Genomic DNA, 20,658 nt, shown 5'->3' on the forward strand with positions numbered 1-20,658 from the left:
TTCTCCTTCTTGTTAACAACACTAGTCCACAAAACTTTTGAAAAGAGCATATTTGTCCTTCATTCAACTTTTTATTTAATTCTGCGCATAATTAAATTCAGACTAATGAAAGATAATGATTTGCTCTGCACTAATCCTTCAAAATTGCAATTAACTTAATCACAGGCCAATCTCCTTTCTTCTGTCTGGGTTCTTGTATGGCCCTCGTCATCATCACCGTATCTGAGCTCAACCCATTTTGCCACCTTCTGGGGAAATGATTCCTTCCATTTAAGTGACTAAAATTAGAGGACCTGATTTTCCTTTACATGAAAGCCTCTTTGTACTGCTGTAGCAGTGTAAACTGGCCTTAAAATGGGCATCAGGCTAATTCACTCCCACTCTAAATCTGCTTCACGTTGTCAGTGCAGTGCAAAGAGGCATTAGTGTAAATGAGAATCAGGTCCAGAATTTGTGTTGTGTTGAATTGTATTGCATTTGTATTGAAATGTTTTATTATTTCCAAGCAGAGTTTGAATGTGGAATTGCCTCTCTATCTGCCCTAGGGACTCTTATGGCCCCCATTATTGTCATAACTAAGCACCTCAGCATCTTCAATGTAGTTATCCTCACAGCACCCCTGTGAGGTAGGAAACAGCTTTTATCCCCATTGTACAAATAGGGAACGGAGACACAGAGGGTGTGTCTATACTGCACCAAAACGCCCGCAGCTGGCCCGAGTCAGCTGACACGGACTCGAGGGGCTTGGGCAGCGGGGCTACAAAATTGTTAAGTAGCTGTCTGAGCTCAGATGTCTACACTGCAATTTTATAGCCCAGGTTCTGCAAGCCTGAGTTAGCGGAGTCGGGCCAGCTGTGGGTGTTTTATTGCAGTGTAGACAAATCCTGTGAGGCTAAATGACTGGCCCAAGGTCCCATAAAAGGTTTGTGGTGGAGCAGGGACTTAAAATAGACTAGAATATCAGGATTGGAAGGGACCTCAGGAGGTCATCTAGTCCAACCCCCTGCTCAAAGCAGGAACAATCCCCAATTTTTGCCCCAGATCCCTAAATGGCCCCCTCAAGGATTGAACTCACAACCCTGGGTTTAGCAGGCCACCGAACCCATCTTGACCCAAAACAAAAATAGGTGCCACTGGGATCCCCGTTGCACCATCGTCCAAGAGAATGAAGAACTGCTGAGTGAGTCTTTGGGTGCCTGGGCACCCATTGTCTCACCATCTGTCTCCGGCTGCTGGGGTTTTTGTCTTTTTATTCCCATATTTCCTCCCAGCTGGTCAGTAGCTGCTGCATTAGTGCATGATCTTGCTGCTTCTGATCGCTTCCTCAGAAATTAATGCCTTCTCTGAACCATGCAACATGTGATGTTCAAGAGTGATGGAACCTTCCTTCCAACAGCCGTCTCCTCCCAGCTCCCAAACCCAGACCATATACGTGGTAGTACAGTGCCTTATCAAGACACCGGAGAGGCACAAACATGTTTGCACTGATTTTCTCTGTAGCCCTTAATGAGGGGTTAGAAAATTCACCCAGCTTTTTGTATTTTGTTCTTTCTCTCACGTAGGTCGTTGCCCAGTAATGGCTCATGTTTGTAACATACAAGTAACATGTCATAACATTTCTATGGCATCTAATCTAGTTGCTCATTTACACGTTGCATTAGTTCTGATTAAAATTTTTTCCTCCCATCAGGTTGCTGCAATGTCATCTGTTCAGATAAGACAGGGACTTTGACAGCCAATGAGATGACAGTCACTCAGCTAGTAACCTCAGATGGATTCCAGGCAGAGGTATGGTCCATGAAATTATACAGACTTCATCGTTCAAGCCCACAAGAGATTGCTCACATTTAATTTAGCATAGGTCCAGTCCTGGACGTCCATCAGTCTCAGTTCTTTGCATGGTCAATTCCTATATAGGATGTTCTAAATGTACGTGTATTTATATTAGACTACGGGCTTATTCCTTGTGCATCTGAAATTCCCGCTGACATGAATGGGAGCGTGGGGTGTTGAAGGAATGCCGAATGAGGGCCCCATAGTCACAGAAGCTGCTCACGCAAAGTGAGCATGCTGTACTTGAAAGAGCGTGGTTGATGAAATCACATATGCTTTGCACACAAAGCTCCCAGCAATATCATGAGCATAAACACAAATGTTAGAATATTTAGATGGTCCTGCCAGCAGTGCTAATGCTGCTCTTGGCATTTCTAGCAGAAACATTTTCAACATTTTCAACCATTTACTAGCAGGTTGACTTGATGCTTTTTTTTTTTTTTTTTTTTAAATAGCCATGGGGCCTGATTAGCTATGGCCTTGCATGTTGTCATCACACCAGTGCATAGTGGGTGTAAACTACTACCATAAAAGACAGTGGAGAATCACACCTTCAGCAATCAATAATCATAAAACAGGAGCATAGGTTAGTATATTGTATTCCAGCTGGCAAATCTAATGTAGCTGCACCTAACTAAGAATTTGGCCCATTGATTGAACTGTACCCAAACTTTAAAGCCCATGATGATCAAATAGGATTGAAAGATGGCAAAGTGAGTTTTCTCATCCCTAGATAGTACTGCACTTTGATTATTACAGTATTTGCCACCTTAGCTATAAATATTGCTCCCAGCAAAACACATTAATCCCAGCATGCCTTGAAAATAGATCATAAATGTCCCCAGAGATGTTGTGCTGTATAAGGAGAAAATATTGATTGTCATGTATTTTAAGCTAGACACTGGGAAATTTTATGTATGCACCTTCCAAATTTATTTTCCCCCAGGTGAGCGGGGTTGGATACAGTGGGAAAGGAAGTGTGTGTCTGTTACCATCAAAGGAAGTTATTAAGGAATTTTCCAATGTCTCAGTAGGAAAGCTAGTGGAGGTAAGTAGAAAATATGAATCAAACGACTCCATTTCCACTCAGTTATAATTTATGATGCTCTCCTTGTACGATGAATGTTACTGAAACTGCACTTTTATTGACTCTAATTGAGCATGTCCTTGCTATAGCAAGAGGACCTAGAGAAGGGTTTTGGGCAGTTACTATATCAGACATGACAGTGGTTTATAGCAGGTGACAATCATCAGAAATATCTAGGGAGAAGCCAGAAACATTGGCTTGCAGAAATGCTTTGCAATTTTGGATAAGAGTTTATGCAGTGGTGATGCATAGAACAAGGAGCAACTAACTTTATTAGTTTTTGTTTGTGTAGAGTAGCTGCAATTCCAAAATACAGCCAGCTGGTTAGGCAGAATCTTCACTCATTTCAGAAGGTACTGGGGATCTGATTTTCATAGACATGCCTGTGCAATTTTTACCACTAATTTTGCACATGCAATTGTATGTGGAAATCAGATACTTGCATATGCAAATAGCCTGAACTGGAACCTCAGATTTAATCGCCTTTCAGTTTTGGGAAGGGGTTGATCCAAACCCACCCCTCAGATTTATATTGCATGTTAGAGCCACAATTAGAAGGGACTAGTCTTTCCAGGTTGGATTTGTAGAGCTGATTCAAAGAGAGGGAAATCATGAAAATGTAGTCCAACATTTGCATGTTCATTTTTCAAAATTTGAAAGATTAAATGTTAGAAGAGGGACAGGCGGACCCGGGGCGGATTGAGTAGATGGGCTTCTTTATTGCGATACTTGTTCCCCTCGACCCAATTGTCGAGTAACCACTGAATTAGTTACAGCACACTCCTTTTATCTAAGTTAGTATATAAATACCTACATTTACTACAATGCCTCCAAAACCCTTATTGAGTAATATGAACACCCATACCAGGAATATAATTATTCCTGCCTCTATTTACTGTTTACAACATTAAGCATATCCTACAGACATTTTTACTTTGAAGATGCATTTCTCTGCAGTAATTGTAGCCACAAGTTTCCCCTGATCAGCAGTTTGCAGGGAAGGAAGGAAGGGGCCATGACCCTGAGCTCATTTATGTAGCTGGGAAAGGACGGGAGAGGGAGATAACCCTGCTTTACCCAAAAGGTATCCTTTAGATCCCCACATTCCTTATGCAGCTGCCTCACTTATCAATCCTTAACATGGAGAAGGGAAGGGAGAGGGGTAGCACTTTATCTATCAAGCAAAGAGACGGTGCCTTCCCGTGCCTTCCTCCCTAATACCGTGCTAGCAGTTACCTAGGTCTTTACTTAACCCTTACGTACCCCAACATTCAATATTTTTACCAGTTCTACTGATTTGGAAGCTCCTCAAACTGGTGGGAAAAGTACAAGAGCCATCTTGTGAAATTGCTGGTATTTTGATCCAAAATATTACGCGATGGCTGTGCCACTGAACTTGACCCTTAGCCCTCAGATTCAACCTTGATGCCAAATTCTGACCTTGGGTTTTAACCTATCCTGGATCTGGATCCCACCTCCTTAGTTTAGCTCACCTTGACATGAACAGGAAGCTGTCACAATGCAGCCATTCTAGCTCTGCAATATCTTACCAGTTAGTTAGAGGGAGATATGTAACGTATAATATTTCATATAAAAATAATGTATGCAAATATATCACTTTTAGGCTGGCTGTGTAGCTAATAATGCTATTATCAGAAAAAATACTGTGATGGGCCAGCCAACGGAGGGAGCCCTTATTGCTCTTGCGATGAAGGTAGGGTTTCTTATATTTGTTTCTTTTGCAGATTTCTTCAAGCTAGGGTCAGGTTCTGTGTAGGTAGTAAAATAATAGCTCCCTTATATGAGCTGGGGAGAAAGAGAATATGGTCCTTTAGTAACCCAGAAACTTGCAAAATAAGCTGAATTCACTGGACATTATCTATTGCAGTCAGTAATTGAACAGACTGACTTCAGATTCTTCTTGCTTCTTTTTGGTCCTTCTTGCAAGAATCTTTGTCCCCTCTACCCCAGCGCGCACACACACACACATCTATGCCTGCTGCCACAGGCAAACACCTTCACAGAGCATTTCCATGCTATAGCAATAATGGTTTTACTTGGCTGGTTTGTGTAGTTACACTGCACAATGGATTTCTTTTGGGCTGAAATCAGACTCCTTTCCATTGTTCTGCAGACACCAGTGAGGAAACAGCAGACAAATGAACAAACACAAGCCAAATTAGAAGTCATGGCAGAGAGTTTTCTTGTATTTTTGTCAATCTGTTACTTCCTTACCTTTTTTCCTACAGTTGTGAAAAACAAAGAACTCTATTGATTGTTCTATTGACCTTCCTGTGTAGAGTGCAAAATACTGTCTACCACAAACAATGGGCCTGATTTAGCACTGCATTGCACCTCATGTAGTCACTTTCACCTGTGTGAATGCTACCACTGTGATTTGGAAAAGTATCAGAGCCGAGTGGTTTTTTTTTTGTTTGTTTGTTTGTTTGTTTTTTTTTACAAAGCGTTCGAAACCAGAGTGACAGGAAACGCACCCCAAAATGGAACCTTCGGAATATAGCAACATCAGTGCAGGGCATGGCTTATTTGACTACATGATATTCAGCATGTTAAATATGAATCAATGTGTCACAATTTGGACAGAATGTATTTTTCAACTGAATTATTTTTCAAGTTGTCAGCTCCCTAGAGGAACACTCTGAGGGGGCTTTTTGGAGTTCAGTTCCTTTCTGAGCTGAGACTATAAGAAATAAATGAAACCACTGCCCATTCTTTGCAATCTTCCTCTTTTTCGAAGGGTGGAATGTGTACGAATCAACAGAACGATGGTCCTGTAATTTAAAGCACAAGACCGGGAGTCAGGAATTTTGGGTTCTATTCTGAGCTTTGACACAGACTTGGGAAAGTTACATAGGCCTAAATGTTCATAAATGTCCATTAATTTCTGAGTTCCCAGATTAAGACACGAAGGCCCTGAATTTCAGAGTTGAACACCCACAACTGCAGATGAAGTCAATGAGCATCATGGCTACTCATCACTTCTGAAAACTGGGCTTTTCATAAATTCCAAGGCCAGAAGGGACCATTGGGATCTTCTGGTCTGACCTTCTGCGTAGCCATAGAACTTCCGCAAAATAATTCCTAGCACAGAGCTTTTAGACAAACCTCCACACAGGCTTAAGGTATATCAAATTAGGCAGCCCAGATAAGCAAATGCTTCTGAAACTGTGGGCCTTAATCTCTCTCTTTGCTTCTCTGTCCTCATCTGTAAAACAGTACTGCATAAAGACGTGATCATTGTTTAATGTTGGTAACTCACTGTACGTAAAAGTGCTATACAGAGCATGTGCAAAAACTGGCATTGTTTCGTATTTCAGTAATATTCTTAATTTCCTTATTTTAGATGGAACTAAGTGAAGATATAAAAGATATTTATATAAGAAAGAAGGAAATTCCATTTAGCTCGGAGCAAAAGTGGATGGCAGTAAAATGCATGCTGAAAAATCAGGTACAACAATAGGAAACATGAAATCAGTCTATATAACTATCTTGTATGTGAATATCCATGGAAATGAAGTGAAGTTTCTTAGGCAACAGCCATACAAAGGGTTTCAGACACAGGTAGATGGTGCTTTCATAAATTACATCATAATTTTCAAAAGCCACCATTTCAAAGACATTTTGTTTTGACGTGGATAGCACTGAAAAAACCAGGACGAGATTTCAGCGTAAATGTTTGAGAAAAATTCATCCTGTTTTGCAAACAGCTGTAAAACTAGTTAAAAATAAAATAAAATAAAAGTGTTAATGATTTTTTGCACCAAAATTTCAATGGGAAAAAATGGACAACATTTCTGAGAAACTGCCTCCTTTTGTTTCCCTGCCTGCTTTAATTGTCTGAGTTAATTTTATTCTCTATTTAAAAAAACAAACAAACACTTTTTCACTACCAGGGTCACTCAGATTCATTCCACATAAATGCCGCATTCTATAAGAGGCGTGTGTCCATGTGTTTTATGGGATAGATAATGGCACACACAAGGGAACCTGCACATCTCGGATGCAAAGCGTTTAACTTTGTCAATATTTTTTAATGACGTAGCTTGTCTCCTTATTTTAAAGGGGCAGGAAGATGTTTATTTTATGAAGGGAGCCTTTGAAGAAGTTATTCAGTATTGTACCATGTACAACAATGGTGGCATCCCACTGCCTCTCACGCCACAGCAGAAAGCCTCCTACGTCCAGGAAGAGAGAAGAATGGGATCTCTAGGCCTGCGGGGTCAGTTAGTATTGCATCCTTTAAGCTTACAGGTTATCCTAACTTTGTTTTCGAATAATAGTAATAATAATAATTAATAACAACTCTTTGCTTCTCTAGCGCCTCATGCACAAGTTGCAGGAGTGGGATGAGTCTTTATATAGCAGCAGCAAAGTCCTTTTCAGTGAGAACAACCCCCCATTTTCACCCCATGGAATTCTTCTCCATCTAGCAATAACCAGGCATCTGCCAGTGTCCTTGCTGTCTCTAAAAGTACTGGCCAGGAGAGGATCTGGACCACTGTAAAAAGCATCAGGTGCAAATTGTTCTTGCATAATGGAACATAAAAGGATCGGTCACTTGGCCCTTACTCATGTTAGTCGTCCCAAGGAAGGGCCGAGTGTTTTAGGGAAATCAGCACAGATTGGGAGCCAGGAATTCCTGATTTCCAGGCCCAACTCTGGTAGTGACTCTCTGTGTCTTGAGTCAAGTCACAGCACCTACCTGCTTCAGATCTCCCATGTAAAATGAGAGCTCTATTTAACACTAAGGAGTGTTTGGGGGGACTGTTAGAAAATATAGTGCCAGTTATTGTCATTACTCATATGAGTAACAGCAGCAGGATCAGGCCTGTTTTTTTATATTTTTTTTTTATATTTTTATATTTCCCCTCTGTTTCCAAGAGCCTTGTGAGTTGACTGATCATTTTCTCATAAAAATCTTTCTTTATTGGTGTTTTATATCCGTGAAATGCAAAGGAACTGTACGCAACCACTGGAGAGTGTGAACAGTTTTCCTCCACAAACAATTCCAATCGTCTGAGACATAGGTTAATGCTGTCACTAACAAACTGAACACTGTACCTTGCATAGTCTGTTCTGGAGCCAGGTTTTGGTCAGAGAAGCTATTTCAACAGCAACAAAAAGCACATTTGGAAGTGATACGTGGAAGCCAATGGGAATCTTGCCTTTGCAAAGACTCAGCATAGTCTGTGTGAGGATTTCAGGATTTAGCCCTGTGGGCCTGCTGCTGCCCCATTTGAAATCCCTCCCATCGATTTCACTGGGAATGGGATCCGGCCCTTATATTTCAGCATCGAGTTTTTACAAGGGAAGTTGGTTGATTTTTTTAATATTAGGGAAATATCTAGCCCTCAGTTTGACTCTTACTTCATGTCAACGTATGTCCCACAGACAGACTATATAGAATCAGAGAAATGTGAAGGGAGCCTCAAGAGATCATCTAGTCTATCTCCCTGTGGTGTGGCAGGACCAAATATATCTAGACCATCCCTGCCAGGTGTTTGTCTAACCTGTTCTTAAAAACCTCCAGTGACAGGAATTCCACAGCCTCCTTTAGAGCCTTATTCCAGTACTTAACTATCTGATAGAAAGTTTTTCCTAATCTCTAACCTAGATCTTCCCTGCTTCAAACAAAGCCAATTACTTCTTGTCCTGCAGTGGACATGGAGAACAATTGACCACCATTGTCTTTATAGCAATCTTTTAGAGGTTTGAAGACTGTTATCAGGTCCATCCCACCCCTTGGCCTTCGCTTGTATATACATTTATATGTATTTTTGAATATTTATAAATTTCACAAGTTACAAAAAGCAAATGACACGAGACCATCACCATGATTTCACAGTATGAATCTTTAATTACTACCCTGCAGAAAAGGGATTGGCCCAAGCAGCTGATGTGGAGCTTGTGATGGGTTAGAAAGATCATTTAAAACACTTTTTCATACACACATCTGATGAAGTATTCTGAAAGTTACACCTGTAAATCAATGCAGTAAATTCAAGAAATGTAGAATTAGATTTTTAGACGCAAATTACAGCATCTAAATGTTTGCGGCCTTGTCTACCTGGAAAGTTGTGTGGGCTTAACTAAAGGTATGATTTTTAACTGATTTAGTTCAACTGATGCAAGCCTCTGGGTAGGCATTTATTTTAATTTAAGTGTGGCTTATTTTGCGTTAGCTCCAGTCAATCAGCCTGGTCTATGCAGAAGTTTAATTAAATTGGTGCACCTCTGTGTGTAGGCGCTCTTTTACCAATGTTGGTAAATGTAGAGACTCAACCTGAACCAAGAAACCGAGTTTTAAACCAAGAGAAGAGAATCCACACACAAAAGTTGCACTGGTATAAGTAAACCTGTCCAATTAAGCCCAGATAAATTTGTGACTAGACATGGCCTAACTACCTGATTTTCAGCTGCAAAAGTGGAAGTATGATTAAGAATCTTTGAAAATGTCAAACTAAATGTAATATGGATTCTTATATGGAAACTAATGTGGAATAACTTGGTCCTTTGCCCCCCCCACCCCCTTGCTCTCTTTAGTACTTGCTCTAGCTTCAGGTCCAGAACTTGGCAGACTAACATTTTTAGGGCTGGTTGGAATAATTGACCCCCCAAGAGCCGGAGTTAAAGAAGCAGTTCAACTCCTCTTTGAGTCTGGTGTATCCGTGAAGATGATAACTGGAGATGCCTTGGAAACTGCCATGGCTATCGGTAACAATTAGCTATTTTCCCACATTTTGCATTGTCTGTCTGTCACACCAACACCAAATCTTATATATTTTATTGACCTTCATAAGATAAACGTAGCCCATTTACCTTTCTTTTCATTTCATAGATTCATAGAATACTAGGGATGGAAGAGACCTCAGGACGTCATCTAGCCCAACCCCCTGCTCAAAGCAGGACCAACCCCAACTTAGTCATCCCAGCCAGGGCTTTGTCAAGCCGGGCCTTAAAAACCTCTAAGCAAGGAGATTCCACCACCTCCCTAGGTAACCCATTCCAGTGCTTCACCACCCTCCTAGTGAAACAGTATTTCCTAATATCCAACCTAGACCTCCCCCACTGACACTTGAGACCATTGGTCCTTGTTCTGTCATCTGCCACCACTGACAACAGCCTAGCTCCATCATCTTTTTGGAACCCCCCTTCAGGTAGTTGAAGGCTGCTATCAAATCCCCCCTCCCTCTTCTTTTCTGCAGACTAAATAAGCCCAGTTCCCTCAGCCTCTCCTCATAAGTCATGAGCCCCAGCCCCCTAATAATTTTCATTGCCCTCCGTTGGACTCTCTCCAATTTGTCCACATCCTTTCTGTAATGGGGGGCCCAAAACTGGATGCAATACTCAGATGTGGCCTCACCAGTGCCGAATAGAGGGAAATAATCACTTCCCTCGATCTGCTGGCAATGCTCCTACTAATGCAGCCCAATATGACGTTAGCCTTCTTGGCAACAAGGGCACACTGTTGACTCATATCCAGCTTCTCATTCACTGTAATCCCCAGGCCGCTTAGCCAGTTGGTCTCCAGCCAGTAGCAGTGCATGGGATTCTTCCATCGTAAGTGCAGGACTCTGCACTTGTCCTCACTGAACCTCATCAGATTTCTTTTAGCCCAATCCTCCAATTTGTCTAGGTCACTCTGTACCCTATCCCTACCCTCCAGCATATCTACCTCTGCTCCAGCTTAGTGTCATCCGTGAACTTGCTGAGGTTGGAATCCAGCCCATCATCCAGATCATTAATGATTTGTTGCAGTAGATTCCTTGAGTTCCAGATGTGACATTATACAGTAGTTCACTTTGTCCGGCTATGTCAGAAGAAGGACAGGAGACACTGGGTGTGGTTTAATTAGGTTGCAACTTTATTCCTAAATGTCTGGGAGTACCTGGCAGAAAAAATTGTACAGTGCGGATAATTCCATTTACATATACCTGGGGGGCTGCTGGGAGCCCTCCCCTGTACCCATCCTGGGCCCCAACCAACCTGCTACTGGGACCTCACACCCCTTGAACAAGAGTTAAAGAGGGGGGCTATAAAGGAGGACAGCATTGGCTTCTTGCCATACCAGTCCTAGGAGCCCTGAACTCCCATTGTTCCCAATCCTTTAAAGAATACCTCCTTTAAATCCTTTTCCAATCCATTTGATCAGATCGTTGTATCCATTCCCGTTGGAATACCTGCACTGAACGTCCACCCCAAGCTTACATAATGAGTTGATATCATAGCCTAACCCCCTTTCATTTTTTGCCCCCGACTAAACTCTCAGCCCACTGTGGGGAAAGCAAAGAAACCCACCTCCCCTTGGCCAATCTGGCAATGATGGAAAAATTCCTTCCCTGTCCCGCGAGAAAAGAATGACTAGCATAATGCCCCCATGGCAGGTTGTGACAAAACCTGGTATTTCAACTACTTCCATGGGTGGGAGGGTGCGTGCTGCTCGGCCTGGCCCAGGTGAAAATAGGTCTTGTACTGCTCAGATGTGGGCAGAAATAATCCCCTTCTCTTCCAGTCACCTGGTGGGGAGCATGGGTCAGCACCCCCATGCTGACCTGGTACGGAACTACCTTCATGTAGCAGGTAACTGGCTCTCTAGCTGCCCTTAAAGGGACAACACACCTTTTCCGACAAGCCACACAAATGTCCCCGCCACTTAATGTGTGATGAGGTCATTTTGCTGGTTCACTGAAACAAATCTAGTTAACTGTAGTGATCTAATTACAGAAGCAGTATGGATCCATTTCCAGCAAGATAAAATGCACTGGAGCGGCAATATAGAGGATGTAAAGTTACTGCTGATACCCTTAAACGAATGAGGAAAATGTTATTGCTGGGATTAATGTCTCTTTTAACATCACATGCAAACATCTCTGTATATCCAATTATTACATTTAGGGTTTTCAAATCGCCATTAGAAATAAACCATGCAAGCAGCATAAACTGGAAGAACAAATCCTCAGATGGTGTCAATTTTCATTGCTCTAACTATAATCACTGGAAATTTGCTGATTGACAGCAGCTGAGGGTCTGGCCCAGTGACCTCATACTTAGCCAAGTGTGATTCTTTTCTGCTTCCTGTATGTTCAGGAGATGACTCCATTGCGAAGTCCATGGCAGAGGCTTTTAAACACCGCCTTGTTTTCACCCAAAGAAAACGATTAGAAGGCGACTCTGCAAATGGAAAGACATGAAGTATCCTGCTCTCTCTGAAGGTTATTCCCGTGCAAAACTAAATTACGCTCTGTGGAAATGCATCTTAATATTGCACCCAGTTCTGTTCATCTAACTCTTCACTCATGCAAAATTCCCAATGAGTAAGAAGTGCATGATTGACGCATTAGAGACCTAGAAAGAGAATTTTTGTCCCATGCCTCCGTAGGTGACACCAGCTCATAGTAATTTTCTGTGACCCTCTTAAATGGGGTCTTTTGTTTCAAATCAGAAAATAATTAGCCACTCCTGGTGATAATGGACTGCTCTTACGTTGGGTTTTCTGTGCAGGACAGAGAATTGGACTCAGCAATGGGAAACTGAAAGCCATGTCTGGAGAAGAGCTGGACCATGTGGCAGAGTCAGAGTTATCATCTGAAGTCAAAAATGTAACGCTGTTTAAACTGTTTCCAATAGTGCTGTAGGATTCCACTTAAAATAGCATCAGTCTCATGGCTTTTTTTTTTCTTTTTTTTCCTTTTCATCATCCAGGTGTCTGTTTTCTTCAGAACAAGTCCAAAGCACAAGCTAAAAATCATAAAGGTACAGATTGCCTCCCAACACTGTTATATGAAATGGAAACCCAAACTAGGGCACTGATCCTGTTCCAGCCCATGTCGCTGGTGGGTCTCCTGCTGAATAGGACTGGGCTCTTTGAAAGGAGTCAATACAATAGAGCCATGATTACATGGGCAACTTAATATCTACGAAAGTGGAAGTATCCACTGCTCCTTTTGATGTCAGCTGAAATAATGGGGGCTGTGCACTTCTGGAATCCAGCCCCTAACTGAGTAGAATATCTCAGTTGTTTCTCTCTGCACTACCCATGGTACTTTGTGCAGCTCTGGGCTGCTAAAGTCCATATTCCCATCTGAGATGTGCAACCCTCCTGCTGCAATGGAATATAAATTACAAACGTCACTGGACATAGTTTATTTTCACATTAAGAGCCCATCCTAGTGGCATTGAATTTATTCATCTCTCCATTTCCACAGGCTTTGCAAAGCACTGGTGCCATTGTGGGAATGACAGGGGATGGGGTCAATGATGCAGTGGCCCTAAAATCTGCTGATATTGGGATAGCAATGGGACAAGCAGGCACAGATGTCAGCAAGGAGGCTGCCAACATGATACTGGTGGATGATGACTTCTCAACGATAATGTAGGTTGCACTTCGGATACTTTCTTGACATTGAATGCAATGACTTTCTATGAGACTAGCACTGAAAATATGTCAAAGGCCAGATCCTTAGCTGGTGCAAAGCTGCATGCAATCTATGGAGTTATGCAAATTTACAGCCACTGCAGGTCTAGCCCATTGTGTCTTTGGAGGCACATATGGAGGATTACGTTCACCATACCTCGCTCCATTCTGCCTGCCTCACCTAGGAAGCTTATAGGAAGAACTCCTGCAGCTTGTAATGCCCTGCGGTTCACAAGAACAGAGCCAGCAGGCAGAGTGGTCAGAATGACATAAATATGCCTCATGTACACTTATGTCCATGTACCAAAACAGAATGAACAGATCTCATCTCAGGCTTCCTAGTTCTGACAGCATCCTTTTAATCCAACGGTTGTATGGATATCTCTGTCATCTTAGAATTGTCCTAAACTGGTATTTGGACTTCCATTGAAATGAAAGGGAAGGGGAGAGTATAAACTAAGAGGCTGTTCTCTTGTCTATAAAGTTTCTTAGGTGATTACTAGGTTAGATATGAAATATCATGAATACCCATCAGTTTATAAATTACCACATCTCTCCTTTCTAGGAATGCCATAGAGGAGGGAAAGGGAATATTTTACAATATAAAAAATTTTGTCCGGTTTCAGCTTAGCACGTAAGTACACACTGGCTGAAGCTCCAGTGATGGGCAGCTTTTTGGCTAGGCTGGATGAAGTAATGTTGTGTTGTTCCTGCTCCATCTGCTTTGCAGGAGCATTTCAGCATTGAGCTTAATCACTCTGTCGACAGTGTTCAATTTACCAAATCCACTCAACGCCATGCAGATCTTGTGGATCAACATTATAATGGATGGACCCCCGGCTCAAAGGTAATGAAATTACACAATGAGCCAAAATTAGCCTTGGAGAAAAGTGATGCAACTCTATCGACTTGAAAGGCATTAACAAGGCTTTGATAACAAAAGTTGTCATGGTCAGGTGCTCGGCCTCTTGCCCTTACCTGTCTTGAGGTGGAATCTCCAAATTCTTCCACCCATAGACTGGGAGTGGATCCACTACCCTGTATGTACCCACCACCTATCACACCCAGGTCCAGCTGGGTTTTGGTCATCTGGGTTTCTTGCCTGTGGCAACCTGTGTCCAGTAATGTAGCACCCAAAGCTTTTTAAAAACAAAATATATTTATTTAGTAGTTGAAAGAAAGCCTTAATGCCTTGTAATCCCTGGTTTTGTGACTGAATCTACCTGTGGGACGGTGTATAGAGATTGTCAGCTCCTCCTCTGTTAATCCAGCACAACATCTTACAAGTCGAAAACATAAATCACATGTTGGGGCACAAATCAGTAACTCCTTACCAGACACCCCTACATTCATCCCACCCATCCCGAACAGGATTGAGGCATGATGACACCACAGAGGAGCTAGCACTAATGTTTCTCATGCTTTGCACCTTCAGCGACTAAGCAAGAGATTTCAGCTTCCAGGGCTCTGTCGGTTTCCTCACACCAGCACTAAAAATTTAGAACACATGTAACTGATCTATATTTATATCTAAACATGTTGTTTTATTTGATGAAAGCTTGGGAGTTGAACCAGTTGACAAAGATGCCATCAGACAACCCCCTCGAAATGTTACGGATACAATTCTCAGCAGAGCGTTGATCCTGAAAATCTTTATGTCTGCTATAATTATCATCAGTGGGACCCTCTTTGTCTTTTGGAAAGAGGTGAGATAAATATTTAATCCCATCTTGTTTGCACTGACATGGAGCACAATTCATCACATTTTAAGGACAATTTTCTCAGAAGGTAGAATGTCCAGTGGAGAGGACTTGGGACAACATGTCAAGAAACTTGGCTCCGCCACTAACTAGCTGTGCAGTCTCTTCACCTTTCAGTATCTGAGTTTCCCTCCTATAATATGAAGATAAGAATGCTGAACCTCCCTTCAAAAGTTCATTGAGGTTTGGAGATTAAAAATACTATGTACATATCAGGTACTACAAATACTACTATTAGGTAAAAAGAAAAGGAGTACTAGTGGCACCTTAGAGACTAACCAATTTATTTGAGCATAAGCTTTCGTGAGCTACAGCTCACTTCATCGGATGCATTCAGTGGAAAATACAGTGAGGAGATTTATATACACACAGAACATGAAAAAATGGGTGTTATCATATACACTGTAAGGAGAGTGATCACTTAAGATGAGCTATTACCAGCAGGAGAGCGGGGGGCGGGGGGGAGAAAACCTTTTGTAGTGATAATCAAGGTGGGCCATTTCCAGCAGTTAACAGGAATGTCTGAGGAACAGTGGGGGGTGGGGGTGGGGAATAAACATGGGGAAATAGTTTTACTTTGTGTAATGACCCATCCAGTTTGCAAATTAATTCCAATTCAGCAGTCTCTCGTTGGAGTCTGTTTTTGAAGTCTTTTTGTTGTAATATTGCGACTTTTAGGTCTGTAATCAAGTGACCAGAGAGACTGAAGTGTTCTCCGACTGGCTTATGAATGTTCTAATTCTTGACATCTGATTTGTGTCCATTTATTCTTTTACATAGAGACTGTCCAGTTTGACCAATGTACATGGCAGAGGGGCATTGCTGGCACATGATGGCATATATCACATTGGTAGATGTGTAGGTGAACGAGCCTCTGATCGTGTGGCTGATGTGATTAGGCCCTATGATGGTGTCCCCTGAATAGATATGTGGACACAGTTGGCAACGGGCTTTGTTGCAAGGATAGGTTCCTGGGTTAGTGGTTCTGTTGTGTGGTTGCTGGTGAGTATAAGTGATCACTCTCCTTACAGTGTGTATGATAACACCCATTTTTTCATGTTCTGTGTGTATATAAATCTCCTCACTGTATTTTCCACTGAATGCATCCGATGAAGTGAGCTGTAGCTCATGAAAGCTTATGCTCAAATAAATTGGTTAGTCTCTAAGGTGCCACAAGTACTCCTTTTCTTTTTGCGAATACAGACTAATGCGGCTGTTACTCTGAAACCTACTATTAGGTATTTCAAGAAGTACATTTGGCTGCAGGGTTTTAGCTTCTGACTTTTTATGCCACAAAATTCAGCTACGATGTAATCTCTAGTTTTGTTTGCAAGCCTTTGCAATTGTGTCCTTTAGAAAGCCAAATATAAGGGCTTTATACATTCGATTGCTTCACTGGAGTATTTGTACCTGAGTAAAATCACCATAAACCACACAAGTATCAGTAATTACCCTTTGAAGGAAAATGTCAGGCTACAAACTGATTGTGATAGCCAGGTTCAGTAATATTAGGTTAATCACAATTACTGAGAAACTTAAAATCACAGCACTTGACCTCAAAATGAGAGACCTCTATTATGATGCTGGATTTGGAATACATTCTATCTGTATAGTAGTACATCAATAATAATTGCTAATTAGACATAATGTGCAAATAAATTCTCTAAAGGACTTTTGGCCAAATTCACCACTGGCCAAAGATTTTAAAATATCTGAAGATTTGATCATAAAACATAAATACTGGTAGTGGGGAGTTAGGCCCAATTTCTCAATGGTATTTAGGCGCCTGTCATTGAAATCTGAAGTTAGGGCTAGTTGCAGTGCCTGGAACTACTGTTATCTCTCTTTTTATAATTATATTGAATTTTAAGTTGACCGTGACTTCTCTTTAAACAAAGTGGCTATTATTAGACGAAAGTGCTGTGTTAACACGCTTTTATAAGGCCCCAACTTTTTTTTAATAATTTTGAATTTTACGTGTTTCCAGATTCCAGAAAGTGGCACAACTCCCAGGACCACAACAATGACTTTTACTTGTTTTGTGTTCTTTGACCTCTTCAATGCCCTGACATGTCGTTCTCAGGTGAGACAGACAATGGCGTGTCAGCCTTGTCTTTAAATAGCAGCCTAAATGTATGCTTCATGTTAGTGGTATCTAAATATTCTGAATAGGATGTGGCACGTTTTCTTCATTGTAACTGAAAAAAGTTCAGGTTTTATCCTATTAACCAATTAGGTTTTATAACAACAGTAATTATTAACCAATTTACAACAAAGATTCACATACAAACGAGAGGCTGAAAGATTTGACATTTCATCATTATTTTTTTCCCCCCTAGACAAAGTTGATCTTTGAGATAGGCTTTTGCCGAAACCGCATGTTCTTATATTCTGTGCTGGGGTCACTGTTGGGGCAGATGGCTGTCATTTACATCCCGCCGTTACAGAAGATCTTCCTCACAGAGAATTTAGGCGCATTAGGTAAGTTAGTAGGGAAATAGCAATCATCTTGTGGTTTTAAGCTATTTAAGAGGAATATGAGATTTGCCAGATCAGATTAGACCTCTGTGCCATCTTGTGCAGCTCGCATCGTTCCATGATGACTCAGAAGAAGGTGGGGAAACAGTGTAGCTGGCCAGTTGTATTATGTTGCACATTGCTGCGGAGGAGGAAAATTCTTCCCTCCAGGCAATCAGTTTGATTTGATCTTATTTCTGGTTGCATAGGTTATAAATGTTTTTGTTTGTGCCATTATCCAACGCCCCTCGCATTCCAGACAAAATAGCTGAGGGGTTGTATTCACATGTTCTCTCATATTTAGACACGTCAGGTTCTTCACACAGCTTTGTAGACTAACCTCGGTCTCCACATTAGAGAAATTTGTGTTGGTGGAAGTATCTTGAATGACGCCAATGCAAACCGCTAATGCACCTATGTCAAGCAAGGTTTACGTGGGTGTGTTTTACTACCAGACTAAGTCATAGCAATATAAAACCTCCTTTACACTGGTGCATAGATGGTCATGCTACTGTTACTAGAGCAGAACTCCTATTTTATGAACTAACTGGGGAGTGAGTTCGTAAAATCCAAAAGTTCATAAAACAGAACTTGCCCAAATTAGAGCAGGGCCAGTACCTCAGTTAATTTTTAATCATTCAGTGATAGTGTACATAATGACTAGTAATGAATGGATACAGTATGCCTGATTTCTCTTTGTTTGAGAGAACTTCTTTGCTGCCAAATGTCTCAGCCTTTTCAAACTGTACAGCCAGGCGCTTGACCATTAACTGAAGGATTGAAGTCACATTTGGCAGCCAAAAGATGGGTCATATAACTGGTCGTTTATAAGATCAGTGCTCATAAAATCAAGGTTCAGCTGTAGAAAATGTCATTACATCAGTACAAATTTCTCTAATGTAGACAGGGCCTTATCTGAATATTCTTGCCCAGCACAAACATGAAGCTGACCCACTGTGTTCCCCTTTCTTCCCTCACTCCTGGGCAGATCTGTTGTTTCTCACTGGCCTGTCGTCTTCAGTTTTTATTGTGTCAGAGCTCATCAAAGTGTGTGAAAAGCATTGTTGCAGATCAAAGAAAGCGAAGACTCTTCATGAAGTATAACGGATGCAGACGTCTCTAAAGAATGTTCTTTTTGAATTAAACTACCATTTTGTAATTCAAATGCGTCCTTCTGTGACTGTGCAAATCCTTGTGGAAAGTATTAAAGTGAATCTAGGTCGACAGCCCTTCCCATATCAGATAATATTCCTGCCACTTTCTTCACCCAGGCTATTTCAAGTGGTCTGCCCTGGGGCGTAAACACTACCTCTGTTGCACAGATTTATATATTTTTTCATAATTGGTTGACCAGTCTGTTTAAGCTGGAGCTATCACTCTGCGCAATGTGGCGATGCATCTCTACAGAACAATCTACTGCACACGGCTGATGTTTGGTTATTTAAATCACAAGGATTTTTGTTAATCAAATCTGGATTTAAAATGTTAACTAGCGATTGTCTGAGGGAGAATCTTGCTATTACTTAGCCCAGACCAACTGACATTTATTCAGCAAAGGTTTTAAGCAAGTGCCTAGCTTGAGACTACTTCTATTCATTCTTAAAGAGCTGTACATGCTTAGGTACTTTGCTGAACAGGGACTTAAAGGGGGCTTGTTTTTAGGTTGTCCTCCCCATCAGGCTGCAGAATCCACGCCTTTCAGCTGACTTCACCTTATGAGAGTGTAATAAAGCAAGATATTCAGCAGCCCCACCTGTGACTCCGCACTGCTCTTCCTGTCTTCTCTCACACCCCTCCAGGAATCTTTAGATCAAAAGCTTCTTGGGTTTACGGATTGTGGGCCAGATTTGTAAAGGTGGTTCAGCATTGCTGTGCTCAACATTGCAATGTCTAACTGATTTAGGAGCCTAGATCTCATTTTTAACAGGGATTTAAGCACTTAGGAGACTAAATCCCATTGACAATTGATGGGGTTTAGGCTCCTAAATGCTTCTATCCCTTTTGAAAATGAGATTTAGGTTCCTACATCAGTTAGGTGTTGCAATGCCAAATACAGTGATAGAGCACACTGGAAAGACAGTCATACTGACCTAGGAGTTACTGTGCTTCATCATTCAAAGACCTTTACCATAGCCTAGGACAGAGGTGGTGATACAGCACACTGCTGGCCATTAGATAAGGTGCACAATTTTTTGGTGGGAGCGAGTCATTGTTAAAACATGGAACAACAATGAAAACCGAAGAGGGGATGTTTTCATTGCTAGCTCATTCCTTTCTACATCCTGGCACTGGAATGCAGAGGTGCATAGGAAACAGCCTTGGGCTTGACAGAAAGACCAGGGGGACAAAATACTCACTAAATATTCATTTGCAAATGGACTGCTTGTTTTGTACACGGGCATGTTCAATTTCTGCAGCCCAGGTCTACAGCTTAACAGATTTAGTAAAATCTAAAAAAAAACTTCCTAACTGCAAGAACACTAGGACAACGGACAGACTGCCTAGGGAGGCTGTAGACTCTCCTTCACTGTTGGTTTACAAAAGGAGGCTGGATAGCCATCTGTCTTGGATGGTTTAGATACAATAAATCCTACATCTTGGCAGGGGGTTAGACTAGAGGGGCCTTGTGGCCCCTTCTACCCATAAGATTCTATGTAATTACAGAACTTCGAGTTTCATTTCCATACAAAAGATATTGCTGAAATACTTCTTGGAACATCCATAAGTTCGCCCTCTTCGTTAAAGTTACACTCCCTGATGTATGAGTTTATTTTAGCAGTTCTTAAAAAAAATACAATAAAGGGAGTTTTATCTTTGTTTAAACAGGGTGGAGAGGGGTGGGGCTGGGCAAGGTTATTGTGGCAGAATATAACTTTTGCTCTACAGTAAGCACTCTGTCAGCAATTACAACATCCAAAGTTCCTTATTCACTTACCAGGAAATGCCTTGTTTCAGCATCATCTTGCTGGGCAAGTCTGTAAATAGATTCTCCTTCAGACCACTCACTAAGAGCACCACACTGTTAG

The 20,658-nt window shown here is 41.6% G+C and overlaps 1 protein-coding gene across 2 annotated transcripts in view; it reads left to right on the forward strand.

Annotated features, from left to right (window-relative positions):
- Nucleotides 1–18,937, forward strand: part of ATP2C2 (ATPase secretory pathway Ca2+ transporting 2) — a 44,051-nt gene extending 25,114 nt beyond the window's left edge. For both annotated transcript variants that reach the window (XM_037878096.2, XM_043526093.1), the window contains 15 exons: nucleotides 1,691–1,788; nucleotides 2,780–2,881; nucleotides 4,545–4,634; nucleotides 6,285–6,389; nucleotides 7,004–7,160; nucleotides 9,485–9,655; nucleotides 12,443–12,540; nucleotides 12,644–12,694; nucleotides 13,147–13,313; nucleotides 13,921–13,989; nucleotides 14,086–14,202; nucleotides 14,914–15,061; nucleotides 17,103–17,198; nucleotides 17,455–17,596; nucleotides 18,621–18,937. In XM_037878096.2, the coding sequence (XP_037734024.1) occupies nucleotides 1,691–1,788; nucleotides 2,780–2,881; nucleotides 4,545–4,634; nucleotides 6,285–6,389; nucleotides 7,004–7,160; nucleotides 9,485–9,655; nucleotides 12,443–12,540; nucleotides 12,644–12,694; nucleotides 13,147–13,313; nucleotides 13,921–13,989; nucleotides 14,086–14,202; nucleotides 14,914–15,061; nucleotides 17,103–17,198; nucleotides 17,455–17,596; nucleotides 18,621–18,736 (1,727 nt within the window). In that variant the 3' untranslated portion in view covers nucleotides 18,737–18,937. The remainder of the gene's footprint in view (nucleotides 1–1,690; nucleotides 1,789–2,779; nucleotides 2,882–4,544; nucleotides 4,635–6,284; nucleotides 6,390–7,003; nucleotides 7,161–9,484; nucleotides 9,656–12,442; nucleotides 12,541–12,643; nucleotides 12,695–13,146; nucleotides 13,314–13,920; nucleotides 13,990–14,085; nucleotides 14,203–14,913; nucleotides 15,062–17,102; nucleotides 17,199–17,454; nucleotides 17,597–18,620) is intronic.
- Nucleotides 18,938–20,658: the final 1,721 nt, after the last annotated feature.

Source organism: Chelonia mydas, chromosome 12 (assembly GCF_015237465.2).
Source record: "Chelonia mydas isolate rCheMyd1 chromosome 12, rCheMyd1.pri.v2, whole genome shotgun sequence".
Classification (NCBI taxonomy): Eukaryota; Metazoa; Chordata; order Testudines; family Cheloniidae; genus Chelonia; species Chelonia mydas.